At 43.1% G+C, this 26,459-nt stretch overlaps 1 protein-coding gene across 1 annotated transcript; it reads left to right on the top strand.

Annotated features, from left to right (window-relative positions):
- On the top strand, window positions 1-24,690 carry STMND1 (stathmin domain containing 1). The gene is made up of 5 exons (XM_026511539.4): window positions 1-295; window positions 10,372-10,552; window positions 15,259-15,410; window positions 23,137-23,262; window positions 23,848-24,690. The coding sequence occupies exons 1-5, from the start codon at window positions 215-217 to the stop codon at window positions 24,127-24,129; spliced, it is 822 nt and encodes a 273-aa protein (XP_026367324.2). The 5' UTR covers window positions 1-214; the 3' UTR covers window positions 24,130-24,690.
- Window positions 24,691-26,459: the final 1,769 nt, after the last annotated feature.

Here is a 26,459-nt window from a genome sequence, read left to right on the forward strand (position 1 = left end):
TTCCCACCGCCGCCCAGGTCCCAGGGCCGCTTGATGAGGTTTATTGTGGCAACAGTTCCCGGCAACTGCCCAGCTGCCGAGCGCCTCCAGCCCCGGCTTTCAGTGCGCAGGGGCGGGGGTGCACGGCGCGGGGGTGGGGTGCAGGGGCGCAGCAGGGAGCACCCCCGGGGGCGCACCGCCCGCCCGGCTGGAGGCTAAGCGCGCGGTGCGCGGCATGGGCTGCGGACCTTCCCAGGCTGCGGAGGACCAGAGACGCGTACCCGCGCCCAGGAAGGGCTGGGAAGAGGGATTTAAGGTAAAACAAACCAACACAACAGATAAGCAGGCACAAAGCCTTTTGCCACGCTTGGGGGGCGGGGGGGGGGACGACTGGAGCAGACGGAGCTGGGTCGGCAGGGGCTCACAGCCCTCCTGGTGGGTGGGTGGGCAGAGGTGGGAGCCACTGTCTTCACGGGTGTTTACCTCCCGTCTTACCCAGGACTCATCCTGCTTTAGGACTTGCTTTGAGAGCCTTTTGTGTTTCAAGAACTTGGCAAGGTGGTCCCACCCAGGGCAGAGGCAGGAGCCGCAGATGGAGCTGTGCGTTCTGCCCAGAGCTGGGGTTGGTGGTGAATCTCAGCGGAGGGTGGGAGTTCCTGGGAGCTGCTGTACTTTACTGGCTTCCGGAAAGCGGGCCCTTTGAGAATCACTTAGCGCTCAAAGAGACTGGGAGGCCATCCGTCTGGCTGAACCCTCTCGTTTACCCCCTGAGGACCCTGAAGCCCAGAGAGGTGGATGTCTCGCCTGTGGCTGCACAGCTTGTTTAGGGTCAGAGCTGGATAGAATCTGATTTTCAAGAGTCTCATTCCAAAACTCTGTGCGCTCTCGCTCTCAAGATTGCAAACCCTGTAATTCTTCTGGAGACTTGAAGGGGAATGATTTCCAGGGTGGGGCATGGAGGGATGAGGTCCAGGATTTCTTCCAGTCTTCACCACCATCAATATTGCACAAACGAAACTGGGACCCCGCAGTGCTATACCTTGGAGAGGGATCACCCAAAGATAATATTACCATAAAATCTATCATCAAATGCAGGATACTTTAAAGAGTGAAAAGGAACACTACTAATGAATTTACTCAGTCTGATTGAAGCCCATACAGTTGGCAGAAAACCAGGATTTATGGTCACCCTTCCGCAAGGGCATTTTTGGAGCTACTGTTGAAAGAGCATACCTTTTTTCCAGCAGATGATGTGCAAGATGCCATTGGGTGCCACTTACGGCACCTACTGTGTGTGTGGCACACATGCTGGGCTCATGGGCACATCATAAAACAAACCAGAGACTCGGGCTTAGGACCTGGTGCCCACCCATCTTGACACTGTTTTCTGCTTTCTAGCCCAGCTGCCTCTGTCCCAGTTTAGGTGCCTGTTACCTCTTACTGGGTCTTCCTGCCTCTCCCATTGGCATCCTCCCTACCCCATCTGCCTCCCACACTGCCACCTCTCTTTCTAAGAAAAAGTTCCCTGGAGTGTGCAAAGCCCTCTACACGTGGTCCCACCAGGCTTTCTAACGTCATCTTGTCCAATCCCGCATACTCGTAGACTCCTGGGTCTGCCAGAGGAACCCACAATGCTCCCTTCCTCCACTCATCAACACTGTTCATGCTGTTCCCCATGCCATTCCCCCTTCTTGGAATGCCCTCCCCAGGCCCCCATTTCCAGCTCACTTGACGAATTCCTACTTATCCTTCAGCACCGAGCCCAAACACCACCGCTGTGGCACTCCTTTCTCGCATGGTAAATGTTTGTTTAAAGCTCCTTCTGCCTCATAGATGTATTAGCTTCTTGGAAACAATTTGATCATCTTTATTACTCATTACTGCTTTGGGTTAATATATAGTAATACATTTTCCTCCCTTTTCCCAAAAACTATATGAATGTGGAGCGCGTGTGTGGCTCAGTTGGTTAAGTGTCTGCCTTCAGCTCAGGTCATGATCTCGGGGTCCTGGGATCAAGTCCTGTTTCAGGATCCCAGCTCAGCAGGGAGCCTGCTTCTCCCTCTCCCTCTGCCCCACCCCACCGCTCATGCACTTGCTCTCCTAAATAAATAAATAAAATCTTCTTAAAAAAAACTATATTAATGTGATTTAAAATATTAAGCCATTGTGCTTTTGTCTTTTTCGTATGAAAAATCTTTTTTTTTTTTAATTTACTTTACTGGCATGATTACGAATAAGACTTCCATAGGAGGAAATTTCCACTATTTGTCTTTCTTATCTGCCCATATCCTTTGTTTCACTTTGTGGTTATTACTGAAAATGATTTTGTTGAGCAGGTGGAAGATAGAGCAGGAGGAAGTGATAAAAAGCAATCCTCTCTGCATGTCAGATACACTGGGTCCCTCTAAGCTAAGCTTCCTCAGGCTTGGGAGGGTTTCTGTGTTTCTTCCTGAATTCCCTGGGTATGAAAGTCATTGTGTCTCCATTGGATTTTCATCCGATTCTCCTAACAGGTCTCCCTGGATCCATCCTCCACTGCCCACCCCCACCTGTGCTCCAGCTCGTCCTCTTCATGACCTCCAGGGCAATATTTCTAAAGTAAAATCTGATTATGTCGTCCTCCGCTGACAAAACAATTACCGACCCATTGGGTAGGCACACACATCAGTGGTCAAGAATGTCACTACCTCGGTTTGATTTCTGGGTTCACGTTTGTTGGCTGTGTGACTTTGGTCAGGTTTTTAGCATCTCTGTGCTTCAGTATCCGTGTCTGTAAAATGGGGGTAGTACTGATACGAGTTATTTCATAGAGTTGTCAACGAAGATGAAATTCACATGAAATGATCATACCAACGCCTGGCACAGAGTAAGTGCTTAATATGAGTTAGTACAATTGTCATTATCACAGAGATTGATGTGAGATAAAATCCTAAATCCTTAGCACGTCTTACCAGCCATCCTTGAGCGGCCTCCGGTCACGTTCTCCAGCTTCATCTCCTCCCACACTCATTTCTGGTCAAACCTAGCTACTCGTTGCTCCCCAAACCCATTCTCTCTCTATCTCCATGCTTTACACCTGTTGTTTACCCTCCCTTCAGATTCTCCCCCTCCTCCTTGTTAGGCCACATAGCAAATATGTACCCATCTTTCATGACAACGTAAGTCCCCTCTTCCTGCTCCTGCCCCCACTCCCACTACTGCCACCTTGCTGGCAGAGTTGACCTTCGACCTTCTCCTACATTGTTTCAGAACATCTTATTGTGTTTGCCTCCCATCCTGAGTTACTCCTTTCTTTGTCTTTGCATCTCCTGCGCTCACTACAGTGCCTGACGCAGACCAAGCACTAAGTAAACATTTTTTGAGTGACTCCATGTCCCTCCCAGCTCCCCCATTTCCTTGGTATCTTCTTGTCTCCTAGTCACAAAACTAGACTAATGACAGTCAGCAAAGAGGAAATTCAGTATTAAAATAGCTTGAAAATAGACTCAGAGTCGACTCAAGCATATACCTCCTTACCCCCCACCCCCACCAAGCACTTGACTTTGGAAATCTGATCCAGCGAACGTATGATTATTAATTAAACACTCTCTAGCTATCAGAACGGTGCTGCTTTTGCTAACTTCCTAAATGCACAGGTGGAGGGCTCAGTAGTTCAGCGGCGTCTTCAAAATGAGAGGAACGTGTTTGCTTGCATGAAATATTTATGTTTTCTAGCGGCACAACTTTAAAATATTCTGAATCGAACTTCTCGAGACCTGCCTACTGACTTTCTCCTCACTTTTACCTTAGTCGAAAATGGTAAAAAAGGCATGGTAATAAAATAATGCATGATAAGAAAAGCATGGGAAACTTCTCAGTTGGAAAAATGTTCTTCTGTATGATGAACTCTGAGTTTCTGACTTATTATGAAAGGGAACAGACTAGATTGGAATAGACGATCTCTAAGGACCCTTCGCAGGTTTTCCCTAGTCTTTTGCAGGAAAAGTCATGTTTATCCTCAGAATAAAAGAGACGAAGTGACTTCTTCCAGTCCAGATTTTTAAAAGATGGTATTTCTTTTTTTTTTTTAAAGATTTATTTATTTATTTATTTGACAGAGAGAGACAGCCAGCGAAAGAGGGAACACAAGCAGGGGAAGTGGGAGAGGAAGAAGCAGGCCCCCAGCGGAGAGGCCCGATGTGGGGCTCGATCCCAGAACGCCGGGATCACGCCCTGAGCCAAAGGCAGAGGCTTAATGACTGCGCCACCCAGGCGCCCCAAAAGATGGTATTTCTGAGTGTTTTTTGGAGGGTTGCTATTTGTTTTTACATTCATTAGATGTAAACTAGAAAAATCAAATTTTGAAGAGTACATTTTTCTTATATGTCTGCAAGACAAATATATTTATAAAATGCATCTGCCGATAATGTGATTTAAGGTTTCAGCTCAGGGAGGCTTGACAAACGGCTCCCTCCAAACTGTTTGGCAAATGTGTTTCCCAGAAGCTTTAGAACACAACCCCTAGTACTTCCAGATCCAAACCAAACAAAACACAAAACGCAACTCTGTCTGTAAAAGCAATACGTTTTCTGGAACCCTGATAATTCTCATGCATTGCTGTTTGCTTCAAATTCTCAGCTTTTCAATTCTGTCTAAAATTGGTAAGATTTTATCCCCAAGACAATGAAGTATAAAATAGAATTGATTAAAAAAATATAGAAACATATTGATTCTGTGCTTCTGCCACAACTTCATCTCAAGGAAAAAATAAAACCTCCCACCCACCTCCCCACCCCCTCCCCCAGCACCATGGCAGAGAGACTTCTCATTGGTGTGAAAATATAAACCCCGATGCATAAAAAGAACAAGAAATCTGTTTTGCCATATCCCCGACAGGCAGAGATATAATTAATTTGTAAATATCTCTGGTCTTTGAACTCTGTCTATTCTCCAGTCTAGATTATGAAATTGGGTTAAAATTTCCAGAATGTGTTGCACATAGATAAGGTATTTGAAAGACATTCTTAGCTTTCCAAAGAGAAAAACCTTACGTTTCTGCTCTGGAAACTGAAGGCTGGTATATGTTATTTTATGTCAAAAGATTGTGTTTCCTCTGCTACCATTTAAGCTTTGGTCACTCACAGAGCTTGAAGGCAGACTGGATCTGAGTAAGTAAGAAACAGGTGAAGATCCTTGCTAAGGCCTGGCTGGGTTTGTGGCTTGGATGAAGCCATTGGGAGGTCATGCAGGGTTGTGGCACTTAAATATACTCTGACTTGTAGGTGACAGATTAGCTTTGTGAAAAGTCACCTTTGAGACTGAGACTTTGCTCAGTCCAAATTTGCTCTCAGCTCCACTATGGGCATTCTGTTTGTTATGGTTACATTTTCCAGGGTCTCCGATGGGAAACGTTAGATGGCAAAACTCGCCTTTGTGTTTAACTCAGTGCCTTGCTAGGTCCAAAACTATGGGTCTCCAAAACAAAACAAGCTTGTAAAATCACCTGTCTCATCATCACTGCAAATAATTGGTTTTTAATAGTTTATCTGGAAAGAGGGACAAGAATACCGAACACAATCTTTGCTTTATCTTCAGCATGAACTGTGAGCCCCTGAAAAAGCATCAGAGTCTCCTTTTCCTTTGTTATATATAACAATATGTATTTATATATATTCGTGATATGTGTGTGCATAATAAATGTGTGTGTGCATGTGAAAGAGAGAGAGATCCTGTCTGATATAATAGGATTATTATTATATAACAAAATAATAATACATAAGATCTATAAAGACTTTTCTTGGGACTACAGGGCAGTAACTGTGTCTATAAGAAAGACAAACAGAGAGAGAAAGAAAAAGCACATAGTTACTCTCATGCCTTCTCCGTATGCCGTTTGTATTTCAGATCTATTGACTTTTTGTTTGCTTACTCGTTTGTTTGTTCAGTTGGTTGCTTTTTCATACTTTCCCGAGTAGTCCTGAAGCACAGAACTAATTAGCCCTCAGCACGATAAAATGACGTTGGCTTAGCTGGAGCAATCATGCTATGTAAAGATGCTGATAAGGGGCTATGTGAGTCTCCCTATGAACATACGAGAATCCCTAATTGAATGACAAGAACCTGAGGGTGTTGGAGCTGCCATGACCTAGCTACTGGGATTTCTACTTAGCCTCCGAGGGATTTCAAAGCACTTTGGTGAGCTTTCAGAAAGTGAACAAATGTGCTTAGATTTTTTAAAATTTGTATGATTTTTATTGTGAGAGTACCAAGAGTTTCAGGCTGATGTCCTATTTTTTAAATTCAATTTTCCCAAAGGAAATACTTTCTGTTTAGTCCCTGGAGTCATAACTTCAAACGAGAGAGACCTCCGTCCTTTAAACAGAAGTTCGGAGCGGTGTGCTGTCTTCCTTTCTAATGTTTCTGGGCCCCTCTCTCTCCCCCAATTTCTCTTCCACCGTCCTAGTTCATGTTCTATCAGATCTGACCTGGACAATTGCAATCACCGTTATTGACAGCCCTGCTCTGTCCCTTCCTTGCTTCCTTCAGTTCCCCTAGTTTGCACTAACCCCAGTGATTTTTCTAAAAACAAACACATCATCATTTTATTTTACTTTCATATACAGAAAATCTACGAAGGATTCTTGTTGCATTTAAAATAAAACCAAATTCCTTGACTTCCCTTTCCCACCTCACCACTTACCCCTGTCTACCTCCATCTGTTTCTGTTCCACTGCAAAAACTCCAGTTCATATGCTCACAATACTGTTTCATACCCTGTCTTCGTGTGTGCTTAGTCTCTGTCTAGAATGACCTTTTCTTCTTGCCCACCGGAAACTCATTCATCAAGACCCAATTCATGCATCTTCTCTTCTTCAACACCTTCTGCGGTCCCAGCAAGATACGATGTGGTACTAGTGTACCAGGGCATTGCTGGAAACAGTGGGGTTTGGAGGTAGGATCCTGGGGCCCTTCAAATACTCAGGGGAGAAGAAGAGTACCCCTTGGGCCAACAACATGAAATCAATAGACATGAGAAGAAGACCCAGAGGACAATAACCATAGAAGATGCTTATGTTCTTAGGTCTCCTGGGAACACTGAGGAGCCTTCCCCTGCTATGTGTGTCTTAGATGCAGAAGACGTTGGCCAATCAACCCAAGCAGGGAGAAAAGAGCCGGCGCTGAAAGGGAGGGGGCAGGGGAGTTAGAGGGGCTTGGAGAAAAATGTTCCTGAACATACCAATATTTAGAGCATTCTGCCTCTCTAAATAAGTAACAGTTCTTTGAATTGAATTAATGTAGCTTTTTGAAAAACTCACCACATTTTTTTCTTACTTTTCCTCTTTTGCTGTGGGACTATGAAAAATTTGACATGGACAAGCATCTCAGAGTCAGTGGTTCACTCAATCACGTACGGGCCCTTTTAACAATGTTTTGATCTATTTGCAAGCAATAGAATTGTAGTACGGAGAAACTGATATTCTTTTTTTTTTTTTTTAAAGATTTTATTTATTTATTCGACAGAGATAGAGACAGCCAGCAAGAGAGGGAACACGAGCAGGGGGAGTGGGAGAGGAAGAAGCAGGCTCCCAGCGGAGGAGCCTGATGTGGGGCTCGATCCCAGAACGCCGGGATCACGCCCTGAGCCGAAGGCAGACGCTTAACCGCTGTACCACCCAGGCGCCCCCAGAGAAACTGATATTCTTAAAAAGGAAAAGGTGGGAGCGTCAGCCAGTGCAGGATTTAATGGAGGGCCCTCTGGAGACACATATTCATATAAAATGTGTACATCTTTGGGCCCAGCATGTCCGTATCTAGGGACTGATTCTCCTGGAATGATTGGGTGAGTTCCCACTGCCATGCACAGATATCATGCCAGCCCTCTTCATTATATTGAACACATATACAGAAACACATATAGAAACATCTGGAGAAACAACTAGATGGCCATCAGTAGGAACTGGTTAAACAAGTTGTTGTATATTACCTAATGGACCCCAGTGCTGTCATCTCCCTAAATGACTACTCTCCACCATTAGGTAGAATGAGGTAGACCTGTACACGCACTGACATAAGCAAATGTCTCTGATATATTGTTAGTGAAAAAAAAAACAGGTTACAGAATATATATATATATATACAGAAATATAATACAATACCATTGACTATATAACAGGATTTATTTTAGTCACAAATAGCTTTATTAAAATATAATCCACATATCCTACAACTCACCCATTTAAAATGCACAATCCACAGCCGCCACCACAATCTAATTTTAGAGCATTTTCATCCTCCCCACAAAAGAAACCACTATCCATTAGCGGCGAACCTCCATTTCCTAAGCAACCGCTAAATCTGTACTCTGTTTCTATTAATTTGCCTCTTCTGAATATTCGGTAAGTGGACCCATCTTTGCGTCTGGCTTCCTTCACTCCGCATGACGCTTTCCAAAGTCACCTACGTAGCAGCGGACTTCAGTGCTTTATTTCTTGTTATTGCCTTAGAATATTCTTTGGTCTATCCAGACCGTTTTATTTATACATTCGTCAGTTGATGGCTATTTGGGTTGTTTCTACTTTTTTAGATATTATGAATATCAATTTTGAACATTTGTGTGCAAGGTTTTGTGTGGACGTATGTTTTCATTTTTCCTGGAGAGATATATATATATATATATATATATATATATATATATATATATATATATACCTAGAAGTGGAATTTTTGGATCAAATGCCAACTCTCTGTTTGGCTTTTTTTTTTTAAGATTTTGTTTATTTATTTGAGAGAGAGAGCAGAGCGTATAAGCAGGGGGAGGGGCAGAGGGAGAGGGGGAGGGAGAAGCAGGCTCCCTGCTGAGCAGGGATCATGACCTGAGCTAAAGGGAGACGCTTAAACGCCTGAGCCACCCAGATGCCCCTCTGTTTGACTTTTTGAGAAACCTCAAACTGTTTTCCAAAGTGGCCGCAGCATTTTATATCCCCAGGGCACTGTGCAAAGGCTCCCATTTCCCCACAGGCCCGCGCACACGGATGATGTGGTTTCTTCATTATAGTCACCCTGGTGGATGTGAGGTGGGGCCTCATTCTGGTTTAGATTTGCATCTCCTTAATGACTAATGATATTGAGCATCTTTTCATGTGCTAATTAGCCAATTCCGATTTAAAGATTCTATTTCTTTGAGCAAACACATCTGGGAAGTTACATACTAAGATGTTAATAGTGCTTTGTCTAGGGAATGGTACTTACTTACTTCCTACTGTGTTTCTGTATCACTCAGATTCTGTCAAAGGAACAGAACCAGGATTATGGCTGGCTGGATAGATAGATAGATTACAAGGAATTGGCTTATGCAATTGTGGGGGCTGGGTAGGCAAGTCCAAAATCCCCACAATAACATAAGTGGTCAGAAAGGACAGGCTGGAGTTGAAGGTGCAGTCCACAGAATGAATTCCTTCTTCCTCAGGGAAACCTCAATTCTACTCTATTGCCTTCAACTGATTGGATGAGGCCCACCCAGATTATCAAGGATACTCCTTTTACTTAAAGTCAACTGATTGTAGACGATAACCACGTTTACCAGATACCTTCACAGCAACACCTAGATTCATGTTTGATGGAATAACAATACTGTAGACTAGCTTAGTTGACACAGAAAACTGATCCTCAACAACTTCCTTCTGTATTATTTATTTTTACAATGTGTCTGTATTTTTTAATCAGCAAAAACAATAAAGATACTTTCATTTACAACAGAACTTTTTTACAGTGCAACATCTTTACTTTTCACACCTGATGAATGTGTTCATCTTGGCACCGTCCGGGGCACTCGGCGTAGTAGCTTGTGCCTGATAGATTCCTGGTAGATACTATTTCCATTTCTATTGCTCCTATGACAAATTATCACACATTTCGTGGCTCGCTACAACACAATTTTATTCTCTACCAGTTCTGGAGGTCTGGAGTCCAAAATCAGTTCTAGGGCTCAAGTCGAGGTGTTGGTGGGGCCGGTTCCTTTCAGGGGCCATGAGGAAAGAATCTTCTTCCTTACGTGTCCTGGCTTCTACAGCCGAGTTCCTCCCATTCCTCGGCGGTGGCCCTTCCTCCATCGGCTGCTGGTAGCATCATCACCGTCTCCACTTCTGTAGTCGCATCTCCCTCTGCTTCCGTCTCATAAGGACCCTCGTGGTTACACCCGGGTAATCCAGGATAACCGAGCCATCTCAGGGTCCCTAAATGAATCACATCTCCATGCAGGGTAACATCTCCAGGCAGCTGGGACTATTCAATCTCCACGACAGGTCCTCGTTGGCTGAATATTCGCAAAGCAGCCTTGTGATGTTGTTTCCATCTTCCAAGAAACCATCTTCTAAGAAATCTTGACTCTCACACGGAGCCCTTCCCTTTTCACAGGCTGAAGTCGGTGGGACTCATTCCGGGGAGGACCGCAGGCCCCAGAATGAAGCTGCGTTACCCAAGGACACTGTGAGCGGCCCTGATGGCCTGGAAAAACAGGCTCGGTTGGGAAGCTTACCTGGAACCATACCAGAAAGTTCCCCAGCTCTTAGTGAAGACAACAGAAGAATACATTCAGGTAACGTCCCACATTTATAGGAATCTCCACAAAACACCGTCTCTCTAAATATATTGTATAATGTATGGTAGCAACCCTTTTTGCACAGTTTTGCGGACCAAATGGCTAAGTCCTTATCTCTGAGACAAAGGATGGAGCCTCAGGCCTTCATTATGTGAGTAAGTAATGCTGACCAGTAATCTTCTGTAAATGAAGTCATGAAAACCATCTTGGGTTTTTTCTTTTTTCCTTTTTTCTGTTTTTCTTCTCTCTCTCTCCCTCCCTCCCTCTCTCTCTCTCTCTCTTTCTTCAAGCTAAGAGCCCTTCCTGGTGGTTGGGAAACAGGCCTCAGGAATAGGAATCACACAGGCTTTGGTCACATTCCTGTAAACTTCCGCTGGGCTCGCATCTTTCCAAGAGAAAGTTCTCCATTTGAAAAAATAAATACAACCTACATCAGACTGTTTCCCCTGTGTCTCCCACCCAAAAGATCAGCAAATATACAAAGCAGTCATCTTTCAAAAACACAGAACAAGTCATTATGACCTGATGTGCTCCTTAGAAACTTTTTTGATTTTTCCCGTGGTGGTTTTTGCTTTACTTGAGTCCCCAACCCCCTCCCCCCGCCCCCACCGTGTTGATTTAAGAGGGCCTAGTTCTATTTTACCAGCCTCTGAAACAAAGTGAACTCAATAGAACTCAAGGAAAAGTGCTCTGTTTTATTTGAGGGCAAGGCTTTCGTGTCATTCTTCACTGCTCTCATTTCTTCCCCAGGCACATGTTAGACCAGGAAAATAGATGGGCTAGTAAATGAGATTCTTTTCCTTGGACTTTGGGGACACTCTCTTTATGATAGATTTCATATCAGCCTTCACGTTGTGGTTGTGATGTGAGGTAGGAGGCGGGGGATACAGCTGGGTGGCCTCTCTTCTCTCTCTCTGTGTCCGGCCAGCGCGTATAGTTTTTCTCAGTGATAATTCCATTGATGGGAATCCCTCCTAGACCGAGGCACAGATGCTCAATGTCTGTGGTGCTAACAGACTGCAGACCGTCAGGTGCACGGGGACCTGGGCGTAGCCTCGGTCAGTCCGTCCAGCGGGGTCGTGCTGACAGACACACCAGCCTGGGGAGGGGGTGAATTATTAAAGCAGGTGTTCCCAAGACGTGGTGTAAATGAGTTTCCAGGAAAGATCTTCCCACGGAATGAATAACAACCAGTGCCCTACGCTTTTTATTTGCTCTCTGCCCGGTTTCTCCTCTCTTTTCTGCATGCCTACTCTGCCCGTCTTTAGAGTGGATTTGTTCAAAATTTCAAGTTTCACACTAACACGTCCCAAGTCTTTCCTTTAATAAAAAAAAAACCTTATTTTGAATAATTTCAGATTGAGGTAAAGTTGCAAAAAACAGAGAATGCCTGTATTTTTCCCCCAGATTCCCCAAATGCTAACATTATACCGCATTTGAATGTGATGTAATTACATGTGTCACGGTCCCTCTCTCTCCCCCCTTTCCTCTCTCTCCCTCTCTCTCTCTCTCTCTCTCTCTCACACACACACACACATGCACACACACACACACACACATACACGTAGTTTTTTTCTGAGAGCCAATCGCAGACATAATGACACTTTACTCCTAAGTACACCAGTATGTGTTTCCTAAAACAAGGATATTCTTGGCATAATCACAGGACAAGGATCACAATCAGCAAATTACCCCTTATGCGGTACATTATCTCATCTGCATATTCAAATTTTGTCAATTGTCTCACAAATGTCCTTTATAAATAAATTTCAGGTTCAAGATCTAATCCAGGATCACATGTTTAATTTAGGTATCATGCGGTGTTTTTCTCCTTTAATCTGGAACTAGTCCCTCAGCTTTTCTTTGTCTTTTATCAGATTGATGTGTTTAGAGACATAAGCCATTTGCTTTATAGAAACTTCCCCAGTTTATGCGTGTCTGATATTTCCTGATATTTCGGGTTATCCATTTTTAGCAAAAATACCAAAAATGATAATATTTATACCCTGGTTAGTACATCCAATCAGGAGGTATGTGATATCTATATTTGACCTTTATTGCTTTTTTTTTTGCCTTGAAAACATTTTTAAATGTAAAATTTATCAATCTTTTCTTTTATTGAATCTGGATTTTGAGTCATAGTTAGAAAGCCTTTCCCTACACCAGAGTTAAAGATGAATTCACCTGCATTTTCTTGTACGACTTCACTGTTGACACTTATGAAGAATTTCTAGCCTTGTGAGAAAACACTAATCTATATGTTAACAGCATAGGAAACAGAACTGTATGTTCCGTATGATGTCAAATTTGTAAAAATAAAATTTGATATATCAACAGCGGTAATCTCTGAATGGTAAGAGGATGGGCATTCTTCTTTTCTTTTTTTCTTCTTTTCTGTACCTTCCAAGTTTATTCTGATAACCACGTATAACTTTCATAATCAGAAGGAAGCATCATGTCACTTTCCAGCATTCCCCCAATCGTCTGCAGCATCCCGAGAAATCACGAGGATTCATTGCAAGACTGTCCTAGCACAGGGGTTTCTTTGTAAGTTGGCCCCTGTCAATGTCAAGCCAGTATTTTGGTGCACTCAGGAAAAATAATTGATTGAGATGGTTAATTATTTTTATTTCATAATCGTTTTAATAATTGTATTATGTTAGTGACAGTTGTCGACTATGACGTTCTCTTTAGACGAGCTTAATAAATAAGCTCACAGGGACACCTGCGTGGCTCAGTCAGTGAAGTGTCTGCCTTTGGCTCAGGTCATGATCCCAGGTTCTTCAGATCGAGTCCCGCATCCGGCTCCTTGCTTAGTGGGGAGCCTGCTTCTCCCTCTGCCTGCTGCTCCCCCTGCTTGTGCTCTCTTGCTCTCTGACAAATAAATAAATTCTTTAAATATATATATATATATATATATATAGAAGCATCCTGGGAGGGAAATGGACCACACAGTGGTTCTCCTTCCATGACCTTGGGGAAGGAGCGCCGTGAGGTGGTGAAGAACACAGGTACTGAAGTCAGCCATTCTTGAATTCAAATCCTAGTTGATTCTCTTCTCACCCGCGTCACCTTTAACAAGTTAATTCACCTCTCTCATATAGTTTGTTTATACGATAGAGATAATAGTACCTCTCTCAGAATTCACAATGTTACAAAGTATATAAAGTACCTACTATGATACCAAGCACCCAAGTGCTCAGTAAATATTAACTGTTATTTTGACCATTCCAGATAAGCCCACCCTCTAAAAGAAAAAAAAAAAATCCTTCTAATTCTTTGAAGAGGATTGACCTCTAATTTTTTATTGAATTTTTCTCTGTTGCTTCAAGCTTTAGTTTACTAGTTTACCTACTTGAAAGACAGCTTTACCACTCTGTACCAAAATCTGTATACAGCTTTTTATTTATTTTTTTTAAAGATTTTATTTATTTATTTGACAGAGAAAGAGAGAGACAGCCAGCGAGAAAGGGAACACAAGCAGGGGGAGTGGGAGAGGAAGAAGCAGGCTCCCAGAAGAGCAGGGAGCCTGATGTGGGGCTCGATCCCAGGACCCTGGGATCACGACCTGAGCCGAAGGCAGATGCTTAACGACTGAGCCACCCAGGCGCCCCTGTATACAGCTCTTTAAAGTGAAAATTGAGGCTATTTCAAACACACGCAAGGGTAGAAGACACAGCACTGGACGAGAAATGAGATTATAGGCAATTTGTTGAAGTTCCTTGCAGTGGTCAATAGAGAAGTCTCTTGTAACAACAAGGTGAATATTCTGAAGCGAGAGACATCTGGCTAGTGTGTGTGTTTGTGTTTTTTTTCCCCAATCTTCCCGCTGCAAATTCATGAACACTGTCTTTGTTAACCAGTGAGGTTAGAAATTTTCATAACAACACTCTGTCCGCTAGATGGAATGACTTTGGTGACTATCAGGACTTCCCGATGATGACGAAACAGAAGATAGCCCATTTCTGAGGACTCCTCATTGCCCCTTTATTTTAAAATGTGTGTCTGTAAAAACAGACGCCTGCTTGCTTCTTTGTAGAAGTGGGTGATTTGTAATGGGGGGGGGGGTCTCTCTCATCAGTGCAGTTCACTTGTGAACTGTTCCAGTGCCATTTTTAGAATCGATAATAAAAATTTCCCTGATATCACTTGAATTCAATTGTGATTTGGTTCAAAGACTCTTTTCCAAAAGGCATACTCTTACTTACATAGATTGAGCAGATGGCGTCATTGTAAACTCAAGGTTGCAGAACCAGAAGTCTCTTGGCAACATTGCACTGTTTATCCTTTGTATACAAAGCCTAGAAACCAAACTGCAACTCGGAAGAGTCACTGGAAGAGTATCGCCTTCCTAGCTGTTCTTCAGCTCCATAATTAGCGCAGAGAACCCATGCAGTCATACTCGAGTGTACAAGAGTTGTTACAACAAAGGAGTGGTGCAGAGCAGCGCATGAAAGACTTGTTGTTATGTTAATATGGGGCCTGCGAAGTAAACAGTGTATCAGGATGATGCATATCCTCCATAAGAACATGAAGAATTTGAACTTCAAATGATTGAAAGATTTATAATAAGAACAGATGTGTAGGTCAGAGTGTTGAGATAAAGATTTAGTTAAGTAATGTGATTTATAAAGCATCCATTTAGCATCTGATTGATAAAATGTTCATACTTACATTTCTATTCCTTCTTTCGTTTCCTTTAGACCTAGTGACTGTTGGATTAATCCATAAACCTCAACCCCCAGAGAGCCAAGAGCGACAAAAGTCATCAGATATCCTGGAGGAATTAATTGTTCAAGGAATAATACAAAGCCACAGCAAAGTACATAGAAATGGAGAATCCTATGATGTCATGGCAAGTAATTCCATAATTTACACTAGCTTATAGTTAAAAATAGCAATAGAATATGACCAATGGTGAGTTACAATCTCCAAAATCTTCAAGTCACTGTGCTAAGCCAGTTTTTTCTCCCATAAATTCTCTCACCTGTCTACAAATTACCCTTCTCTACAGAAGGGCCCTAATCATTTTTTTCAAGCTTATTTATTTAAGCAATAATCTACCCCCAACGTGAGGCTTGAACGCACGACTCCAAGACCAAGAGCCGCGTGGTCCACTGACTGAGCCAGCCAGGCACCCCAGGGAATTGCCCTAATCATCAATGATTAATGAAGCCAATAAAACATTTTGGGTTTTACTGAATTTGAGAGACAGTAAGCCCCACTGAATAACACGCCTTCACTCTTTGAACAATTTTTATTAAGCTTTGCCTGTGTGCTGGTATTATGACTATGAAACTGAACTCCTATTTCTGTAAGAGGAAAATACACCTAAATGCCAAAGCTATGACACCCTAAGCTATATACACCCTAAGGTCAAACATGAGGAAATGAATACAGTGGTAAAAATCCTCATACTCTCATTTTTCTTCTTTGTTCATTCATCTTGACTAACTGATCATTGTTTTCACTAGTGTGGGCAGTATTTTTACTTTGATTTTAACTGGTTGTGGGCCAAGTGTTAAGTCCTTAATTTTTTAGTAAGTTCTGTCTAAACCCGTGAAGAGGATGACAGGTGTTGCTGGTGCTGTTTTGGTCTGTTTTCTCGTTTGTTTGTTTGCTTGTTAACTAAAGCTCCCAGGCAGCCCCCATCGTCCTAAAGAAGATATAAAGAAGAATTAACAGAAAAAGAAGCCTAAGGAAAAATGAGTAAGAAAGAAAAGAGAGACACAGACATGATGGAAATAGGGACCAGAAGGAACGTCAAAGGCTCCTTGATGGTTGCCCATCCCTGTCTTGTAGGGAAAACAACCAACTGGGAATAAAAAGAGGCATTATTTAAATTAAGTTTGCCACCTCGACCAAGTCACTTAAGTGTTTGAATAAAGGTAATTTCCTTCTCTGCGTGTAGGAAATGCTGAGAACTCACGAATAAAAGCCAAAGTGGCATTTTCTTTTGAAGAAGGAAAATACATCCTGCAGAAGGTATTCTGGGAAAGGAGAGGAGATTGCTCCACCTCATGAATGATATTATCAGGCTGCCAGTAATAAGAGGATGTAGGGGGCAGGAGAAGGTAAAAATAGATTATATAATGGAAAAGATAATGCCAGTATAATGACAGTTTACATCTGGGCGACGCTATTGTGATACGAGGCACTTTAGAATACTGTATCTTATTTGAAAGTAGTAGAAGATGGGTCTTTAACATGGAAAAGGGGGGGAGAGATTTTTTTTTTTTCCTAGCTGTAGGTGAGTCTCTGGGGTTCAGAAAAAAGGAAGGTGCATCAAAAGGAAAAAGACAGGAGAGCAATCTGGAGGAGGATGGATTGTGGAAACTTTCAGCAGCGAAGCGATGCCTTCTTTAGGGAACCCTGATGCTAACAGCAATGGGAACAACATTAAAACCTTTGTCAGTGAGTCAAACGCCAGAGATGAATGAATTCAGACAGAGACCTTACAAGGGCACCAGCAGGGTTAATTAATGTAAACTACATCGTGAAAGAAATGTATCTATTGAAAAATGAAAACTATGGGCTTGACTTGCAATAACATCGTTAAGTGAGCCCCAGATGAAGACCGTGTTCGTATTATATAGAAATGGAATGGTTGACTGGGGGTGTACTGGATGGTGACTAATATAACAAAATAAAAATTATAAAAAAAAAAAAAGAAAAAGAAATGGAATGGTTGGAATGGTGAGAATAACACCCTTCGTTTCTTTTGCCTTTTGCTTTGCAATTGGGCCACGATGTCCCAGCATAATCCAGATTTGCAACAACACCGCTGTGTGTTTTATTGCCCAGGGCCATGGTCCTTAACCTGGCTACACATTCGAATCACCAAGGAAGCTTCCGAAAATCCGAGGGTCCAGGGCCCACCTGGGACCAGTGGCTGGGGGTGAGCCCTGGCAGTAGTGCCCCCAGGTGATCCCGGTGGATGGCCGGGCTGAGAACCACTGCCCCGAGGTTTCCACCAACGTGGACACAGAGCCCTCAAATTAATCATAAAGCCAGAAAGGGTTAAAGCTTTTGAAATTGAATTCCCCCATTCATTGTGAAAAAGAATTCTGAAATATTCATGAAAATATGTTCTTATAATGTTATAATGCTATATATATAAATATTACAATATAAATATACAATATATTGACATTATAATGTTATAATAATCATACTACATAATTGTTATATAATAACATATGTTATTAGATAATATAATATATAATACTTATATAATATAATTAATATTATAATGTCATCACGCATTTCAGGTAGAGGACTAAGGGTATACCCAGGAATATATGGAAATAAAGGAGAGATACAATTGCTCGGTGTCACAGGTAAAGTCTCTCAATTCAGGTGTAGCTGAGAACGTATGTATATCAGACACCAGGTGTCTTCATATTTTAGGAAAAGTTAGGAGGCCAATGTCAAAAGATGAGTGAATACCGAAAGGAGGGACATACTAAGAACGGAAATATTATTAGACAGTTTATACTTTTAACCATCCAATATTTAATAATAGTTCATTGGATCATACTTTTATTTATACTATCATACTTAATTGGATAGTTAATTGGATCATACTTTTAACTATCCCATATTTAATAATATTTTTTTAGAAAAAAAAAAAAGAGAACAGATGATAAAATTGGCTGTAAAACAAACCAAAAAGGATGTTAATGTCAGCAGTTACTGCAGTGTGATGCAGGAACTAGCTATGTAATACAATCTCTTCTCTGATACCAAAAAAATCTTTTCAGTCAAATATTAGAGGGGGAAATGAAATAACAAATGTGAGGCTACTTTAAAAACAAGACTTCTTATGTAGACCAAGAGTATAAATACAAGGGAACGTTGGACAGATCTGTCCCCTTCTGTAATTTGGTTCTCATGCAGAGAGACATATAAAAAAAGATTCTGTGAAGTGAGGGTCCCCCACACATCTGCTGAATCAGGGGACCCCCCCCTGCGGGCCAGTCTCTCCCTGGAGGTCCCCAGCAGTATCTGTCCCCCACAGGGTCCCGTTCATCTTTTTTTCTTAATTGTTATCATTTGCTGGCTGGTAAATACCACGCAATTCTGTAGTGCGCCTCCCCCATCCCACCTCCAGATAACATGCTCTCGAGCAGATTCATACTAATAAAATTTACCCTCACTCAGAAGGAATTACGATGATATGTAAGGAATATAATATTAAGCTAAATATCAGACTAAGTGAATCTTTCAGTATGCTTTAAAACATATTAAGAAACTTAAGTGGCTGTATTATAAATGCGTAAGGACTTGATATACTCATGAAACTGTGTCTGGATTGGTCTAGACCTCTCCAAGAGATGTAATTGGCTCTTATTTATCCACGTTGGTATTATCCACTTGAGGTGTCTTTTCTCCCAAACTCTTTTTCCCCGGCCTCTTAGCCTATCCGGGGTGACCAAACACAAGACTCTGATTTCTCTATTGACTCCTTCTGTCTCTGGCCAACGTTTATTCCCTCCTCGGGGCAACGTCTAAGCTTGGGAACCCTCAGGACAGTGAGGGAGTTGGTTCACCTGGCATCAGAGTCTGTAACGTTATTTGTTGAACCTCACAGGGAGGTTTTAAAGGAGGAGGACGTGGACTGGGTGAGACTAATGTCAGCTGACGCTGTGGCATTGCTGGGCGGTCTCACAGGGACGGAGCAGGAATAGCAGGAAACCCAGACCCGTTCTGTGCACAAGACTCTGGCAAGGGAACTTAGCCAAGGTAGTGCATTTGGGAGTCAATGGTTAATTAAGGAAGCTCTGAGGAATCCACAGAATCTTGGCTGCAAGAAGGAGTACATACAAGCGAGAATGGCTGGAGACAAGATCCAAACCTCACCACAGCATCTTTGGGCGTGGCAGTCCTTTGCTGGTAATCTTAAAGAAAATCACTGAACTAGTAACTCCTATAGGTTTTAGAGTCGATTTTTTTTTTCTGGAGTTTCTATGAGTAGCACCTCTCTAAGTGTACAGAATGTTATCATTGATATTTTCAAGTGCAGACAGTCGGTAAATCGTGACTTCAGAAAATCCAGTGGGAAAGAATACACCTATTTTCCCTTGGGTCTTTCAAGGCTTTTACTTAAAATGTCAAACTCAGGGAAGGATGAGGGCTGCGCAGGGAGGATTCCCTTCCGGAAGCAGGAGGAAGTACTTGATTCTGTGGGTATCGTCTGGGATAAAACCACAGGAAGGGTCCACCCAGACCGGAAATCCCAAGTCTCTCAGAACTACTCATCTACTCCCTTAGTAAGAGGCAGATTCCTGTGGAAAGCTCACAGAGTCTTTCTTCATTGAATCTGGGATTACCATTTCATGTTCTTTTAGCCCTCTGTGAGTGAACTTCCCAAAAAACTGTTTTCATACTAATTTCACAGTATCTTTAGCTGAACCACCACAGCAAGAACGTCCCTCTTTGCAGCAAATGGCTTTTGCCAGCAGGGAGCCTGAGAGCCAATTGTCACAAAAATAATACAGTGATGGGGGAGGGGGAGCTTGCTTTGACAAACAGCCCACGGTTTTCATGTAGTGAAAAACTTCTCACCACATAAAACTGTCTGATGGCTGTAACTGAGCCAAAACTTCAACAAATGTTTCCCTCTGAAAGGCTTTCTGAGAATCATGGTTCTTAAAGCTGGAAGGAACCCTAGTGGTCCTCAGCCTCTATTTTTCCATGTGAGAAAACAGAGTCCAAAGACAAGAGGCGCCTTGTCTCAGGTGACACCGTGGGTACTAGTGGTCTACCCAGGTTAAAGCCCAGGCCTCCTGCTGGCCCCTTTCAGGTTCCCTTTCCTGCCCTTCAAGACAGATACTGTAACTTGGTGATGACTCTGTGTGCTCTCATTGAAAACAGCCACCGCTTGAAGACATGAACAGACATCTCTCCAAAGAAGGCATCCAGGTGGCCAAGAGACACAGGGAAAAATGCTCCACATCACTCAGCATCAGGAAATGCGAATCAAAACCACAATGAACTATCACCTCGCATCTGTCAGAGTGGTTAAAATCAAAAACACAAGAAACAACAGGTGTTGGCGAGGATGTGGAGAAAAAGGAACCCTCGTGCACTGTTGGTGGGAATGCAAACTGGTGCAGCCAATGTGGAAAACAGTATGGAGGTTCTTCAAAACGTTAAAAATAATAATCTCCCTATGATCCAGTAATTGTACTACTGCGTATTTGCTCAAAAAATACAAAAACAGTAATTCAGAGGGATACACGCACCCCAATGTTTATAGCAGCATTATCTACAATAACCAAACTATGGAAATGGCCAAGTGTGCATCTATTGATGAATGGATAAAGAAGATGTGGTATATACGTATGACGGAATATTACTCAGCCATCAAAAAGAATGAACTCTTGCCATTTGCAACGACAGGGATGGAGCTAGAGAGCATTACGCTAAGCAAAATAAAACAAGTGTGAGAAAGACAATTATCATACAATTTCACTCATATGTGGAACTTAAGAAACAAAACAAATGAGCAAAGGGGAAAAAAAAGAGAGTGACAAGCCAAGAAACACTCTTAACTATAGAGACCAAACTGACAGTTACTAGAGGGGAAGTGGGTGGTGGGTGCGGGGATGGGGAAATAGGTGAAGGGGATTAAGGAGGGCACTTGTCCTGATGAGCACTGGGTGATGTATGTTTAGTGTTGAATCACTCTATTGTACACCTGAGACTAATATTACAGTGCACGTGAACTATATTGGAATTAAAATTAAAAACTTCATTAAAAAAGTCACTGCTTGGGGCGCCTGGGTGGCACAGCGGTTAAGCGTCTGCCTTCGGCTCAGGGCGTGATCCCGGCGATCTGGGATCGAGCCCCACATCAGGCTCTTCTGCTATGAGCCTGCTTCTTCCTCTCCCACTCCCCCTGCTTGTGTTCCCTCTCTCGCTGGCTGTCTCTATCTCTGTCGAATAAATAAATAAAATCTTAAAAAAAAAAAAAGTCACTGCTTTCACTGAAGGAAATGTAATTTCCATTTCCTGAGTGATTACTGTATACCTCCTTAAAAAAGAAATCCTATGAAATAAGTATTATTAAACCCATTTTTAAAATGATGGAAGGAAGGCTTACAGAGCTTAAGAACTCAGGCAAAGACACACCATGGCCAAGCAAGGCCCCAACCCAGGTCTGTCTGAGTCTCGGTTTCGTATCTTTTTCTATTGTGCTCGACCTCCTCTCTGCTGGATCTATTTTCAATATGGGCCGTCTTATAGTATAAAGAGGCAGTCTTTTAGATATTACAATGGATATCAATAGCTCCTTTGTCTTTAAAAGTCTTTAGAGAAATTACCTAGAAGTTCATTGAGACTTTCGCCAGTTGTCATAAATCTATATATTCTGACCTAGAAGGTTGTTTGTAGTAAATTAAGAGAAGAAGGCAAATGCAGAGCCTGGTGAGGGTATAATCCCATTTATGTTTGGTTTAACATTACAGATGTACTGCACATGCATATTTATATAAATATATACACATAGAAAATTCTGGAAAGACACATACCAGGCTCTTTAAAATAGGTCATGCTGATGAATAGGACTGGAGGCCAGTTGGTTAAATAGAAGCCTAGGAAACTATTTAAGTATCGCTTTACTTTTTCATGACCAATGTATGTTATTAAAAAATTAATTTTAGGGGCACCTGGGTGGCTCAGTCAGTTAAACATCGGCTTTCAGCTCAGATCACGATCTCAGGGTCCTGGGATCCAGCCCCACATCAGGCTCTCTGCTTCTGCCTCTCCCTTTGCCCCTACCCCTGCTCATGCTCTCTCTCTCTCTCTCCCTCAAATAAATAAATAAAATTTTTTTAAAAATCATTTAAAAAATTAATTTTTAAAAAGAAAAAACATGTACATTAAAGCCTTCCTTATAAACCCTTTACAAAAATTTTACTTCTTTATAACTAGAAATTGTAATCAGCAAGTCATTATCCCTGCTTTGAACTACAAAAAGGGTAGTCAGTCCCGTGAAATAGTGGGGGGGTTTTCCTAATGTCATGAAAACATTCTCGAAGTCCTGAGGTCAAAGGCCAGCCCAGGGTCGCTACTCAGTAATTGTTAATTCTCTCCTCTATGAGACCCAGAGTCCTAAAACCCTATCTCCATCCCAAATGGAAGGTGTTCGTGGCCTGTGGAATATTACAAAATGATCAGATTTAACTTTTTACCTTGAACTGCATGTTCATCGCTCGTCTGCCACCTTTCTCTGCCTTGCATGTGTTCTCCAGAATGTTTTCTTCTCCTGAACGCTCTTCTGGCTCCAGAAGAATCTTTGGAATCTTTGCATTCCTTCATGGATTTCTGGAAGAGCCTGCTTTTTGGTTGGTTTTTTTTTTTTTTCCCTAAGCATCTAATAGACTTTTTTTTTTTTCCCCTGAGGAATCAGTTCTGTTGTTCCCAGCGTGCACGTGGTGGTTTTTAAACTCTGCCAAAACACCTACTGAGATTTTTAGGACTGACATTTTACGCTGAGTGTATTCTGCCTCTCCCAGCTCTCTCCTCTGCCTCTGAATCATGTCTGTTTCTCCCTTTTGAACACTGTCTTCCTCCAGGTAAGCACCACGCCGCTGAGAAAGCCGCCCGCCAGGCTGAAAAAGCTTAAGATCAAAAAGGAAGCAAAGGCTTTCACAATGAACGACCTGGAACAGAAGATGCAGGCTGTGGAGAGGCGCAGGAAGGTACCTGAGCTGTCCCCAGAGCAGGCTGCCTGCTGAAATGCACTCACACTGGCCTTTCCAATCTACTGCTTTGAGATTCGGATCACGTGTTTGAGTGATCTGTATGCTTTCTGTGCTATATGTTTAATTTTCCTTTAATGCTCTCTGTGGGCTGCAGGAGTGAAGCAACGTCTCGAGGCCAGCTGAATGCTGGTAGCCCCAGGAAGCAATGTTTGCTTCTTAGTATGGAGTTTTCTTTATAGGGAAGAAGAAGAAAAGCTTCAGTTTGGGGGGGGAGGTGTGCAGACCATCAGAAGACACCTGGTCCCCATCACCCTCTGTCCCCCATCCTGCTAGGAAGCAGCCTTCACAGCTGTGGGCTGCCGACCTCTGTCTCCATCCCCCTACCTGGCTACTTGGAGAGCAAGGGCCACCCAGAAGCTCCGGGAGGGGAGGGAGTGTGTCTGTCCTCCACAGCAGTGCCTCAACCCGTGTTTGTGAAGTCACTGAATGATGAAATGGAAAAGCCCTACGGGTTTATTTCAGGTTTAGGCGTGGGGAAGTTACGTGGGCTCATTCTTCTTCTTCTTCAATACTGCTTTTCAGACTAAAGAAGAAGACATAAGAAAAAGGCTAAGGAGCGACCGACTTCTGTCCCCGGCCAGTCATCCGGAGACAGTGGAACCGGCTGGGGCTGAGGTCCCCTTTGCCCAAGCACTGGGCACGGTGACCTCTGCTGCATTTGAGCCGGCCCACCTACAGGGAGCAAAGCCCCTGAAGAGGAAGAAGAGCGATGCTGGCTCCAGGGGAAGAGACTTCCCTTATGAAGGACTTGGGGTGGTGGAGTCAGACCGGTCCTACAACCAAGCGGATGATGCATTTGAATAAAGCCACCTTCCGTGACTTTCATGACAAGGGACAAGGTGCCCATTCTCCCCGGTTGTGACGATCTTAGTGTGTCGTGTGTTGTTTCTGGCGGCCTGATCTCACCCCGCTGGGGTACGCGGGTGGAGGAATGGTTGTGTAAGCTGCATGGGCTGAGCTGAGCGGGGTAAGTGAGATGCTGATGCTAGCGAAAGGGAGAAAACCCAGAAGATCTGACTAGCTTCCATATGATAAAGTTGGCATTCTCCTCCAGCATGGCTCCGAACACCGTGAAGATGTCTTTATGAACACTTTCCAGCTTACATCAATGTGCCAGATGAAACCCTTCTTTTTGGCTCCAGGCCCTCGGCTCTGCCCACCCTCTGGGGGTTTACCCTCAGACAAAGTGCTCGGACGTGTCTTATGTATTTTAATGATCTGTGGGTTTCTTATCTGTATGTTTAGTTATTTCTTTTTAACTGTCTTTGTGTTGTGAAGGATTAAAGCCATATCTTGAAGCTGGTTGAATTATAGTTTCATCCATGTCACTTAAGCAAGCAATAGCCACTTCTGAGAATTAAGTATTGAAAAAGAAAAACTTCTGCTGGTTCTGGGGGGGTTGGAGGCTGTCCGGGAGGGGGGTGAGCTGGGAGGAGACCGTAATGTCAGTCACTGCCTTACTTCCCTGTGGGCACTCTGAGCTGGGTTTGCTGGCCCTTATCTTACTGGAATTAGGCTTGGTTCTTCCCTCTGCTTTACCGTCCACATCCGATCATGGACGAGGTCCGATGCATCTCCATTCTGAAGATCTCTCCTCCCTTGCCACATGGTTCCCCTCCCACCACCCAGCTATCGGTCAACTGGATCACAACTTCTGTGGATCTTCAAACCACAGTCCTCTGGTTAAAACCCTCTCTTGGCCTCCTTCCACTGTCAAGATAAAGTCCAGACTCCTTTCTGTGACTGGTAAGGATCTCCACCCTCACACGCACCTGTCACACTCAGCACACTCTCCCTAGCCTCAGGGTCTCTGCACATGCAGAACCCTCCTTCCCCTCCCCCCTCCTCCTATGTGAGCTGCCTCGTGCCCTCTTGTTGTTGGTGTCTCCATGCAGACCTCTTCCTCCAAAGCTCCCGGTCTGGGCTGGTGCCCCTCCCTCATAGCTGGCTTCGGCCCACTGGCCCGCTCATCTCTGCGCTTGCCACCCAGAGTTCCAATCGGCCCATATGTCTGAAACTTCCCCACTAGATATTTCAACATTAACAAGGCAAGAGACGAGTCTGTTTTTGTTCATGGTTGCATTTTTTTTTTCGGAAGGTGAATGGCGCGTAAGTGCTGTAAATATTTTGTTAGCGGCTGAGTCCATGTACCCATACATCTTCCAGAAGCAAGACGGCCCCAGAAGATGGGAACCACTAGCTGGGGGCAGTGCCAATTTGACTTGGGGACCCCAAGGCACCTCCAGTTTAGACATTCCCTTTGGGGTATTGTGTTCCTATAGCCTATAGGACTGAGGACTCCCACAGCCGGTGAGGCATGATGGTGGTGCTGGCAAGGGGCTTTCTTTCAAAACTCATTCCAGAACAAAGCCTTTAAGAACCTTTAAGAGTGTCCTTCATACAGTGTGACCTGGAGAGCCCTGGTCCAGGACTCCCTGTGTCTCCATTACCTTATATGTTCATTTAGGATAACCACTTTGATGAAGTTGTACCGAATGAAATAATGGGTTTAAAAGTACTACTTTTAGGGGCGCCTGGATGGCACAGCGGTTAAGCGTCTGCCTTCGGCTCAGGGCGTGATCCCGGCGTTATGGGATCGAGCCCCACATCAGGCTCCTCTGCTGGGAGCCTGCTTCTTCCTCTCCCACTCCCCCTGCTTGTGTTTGCTCTCTCGCTGGCTGTCTCTATCTCTGTCGAATAAATAAATAAAATCTTAAAAAAAAAAAGTACTACTTTTAATCCTTCATGACACAAAGAGAATTAAAAAAAGAAAATTAAACATACAGATAAGAAGCATATAGATCATTAAAATGGCATCCAGAATATGCCATAATATTATAAAATATTATTGATATAAAACCCCACATAAGCAACATGATGTTTTCCAAAGTCTCTCCTGAGATTTTTCTCTGGAGATTAGCTTGTGGTGACAGGTGCTAATCTTATAAAATATCAGAGTAGCTAAAATGACTGCATTAGGGCACTTAAGAAAAGATTTGGGTATCATTCAGACCTCTGTAAATAATAAAATTTAAGTGACCAAAACAGACATCAAATGCAAATGTATAGTAACTGTTGGAAATTAAATCTCCCAATTTGATAAATACTCCAATAATACTTTCTCTTGAACTTTT

This window comes from Ursus arctos, unplaced genomic scaffold (assembly GCF_023065955.2).
Source record: "Ursus arctos isolate Adak ecotype North America unplaced genomic scaffold, UrsArc2.0 scaffold_31, whole genome shotgun sequence".
NCBI classification, from domain to species: Eukaryota; Metazoa; Chordata; class Mammalia; order Carnivora; family Ursidae; genus Ursus; species Ursus arctos.

Bases quoted from the DNA above. Each gene is read 5' to 3' on its own strand.
- STMND1 (XM_026511539.4), top strand. From the start codon at position 215: ATGGGCTGCGGACCTTCCCAGGCTGCGGAGGACCAGAGACGCGTACCC. The intron at 10,553-15,258 runs GTAACGTCCCAC...CGTTTCCTTTAG, and splicing joins CAACAGAAGAATACATTCAG to ACCTAGTGACTGTTGGATTA. The intron at 23,263-23,847 runs GTACCTGAGCTG...ACTGCTTTTCAG, and splicing joins CTGTGGAGAGGCGCAGGAAG to ACTAAAGAAGAAGACATAAG.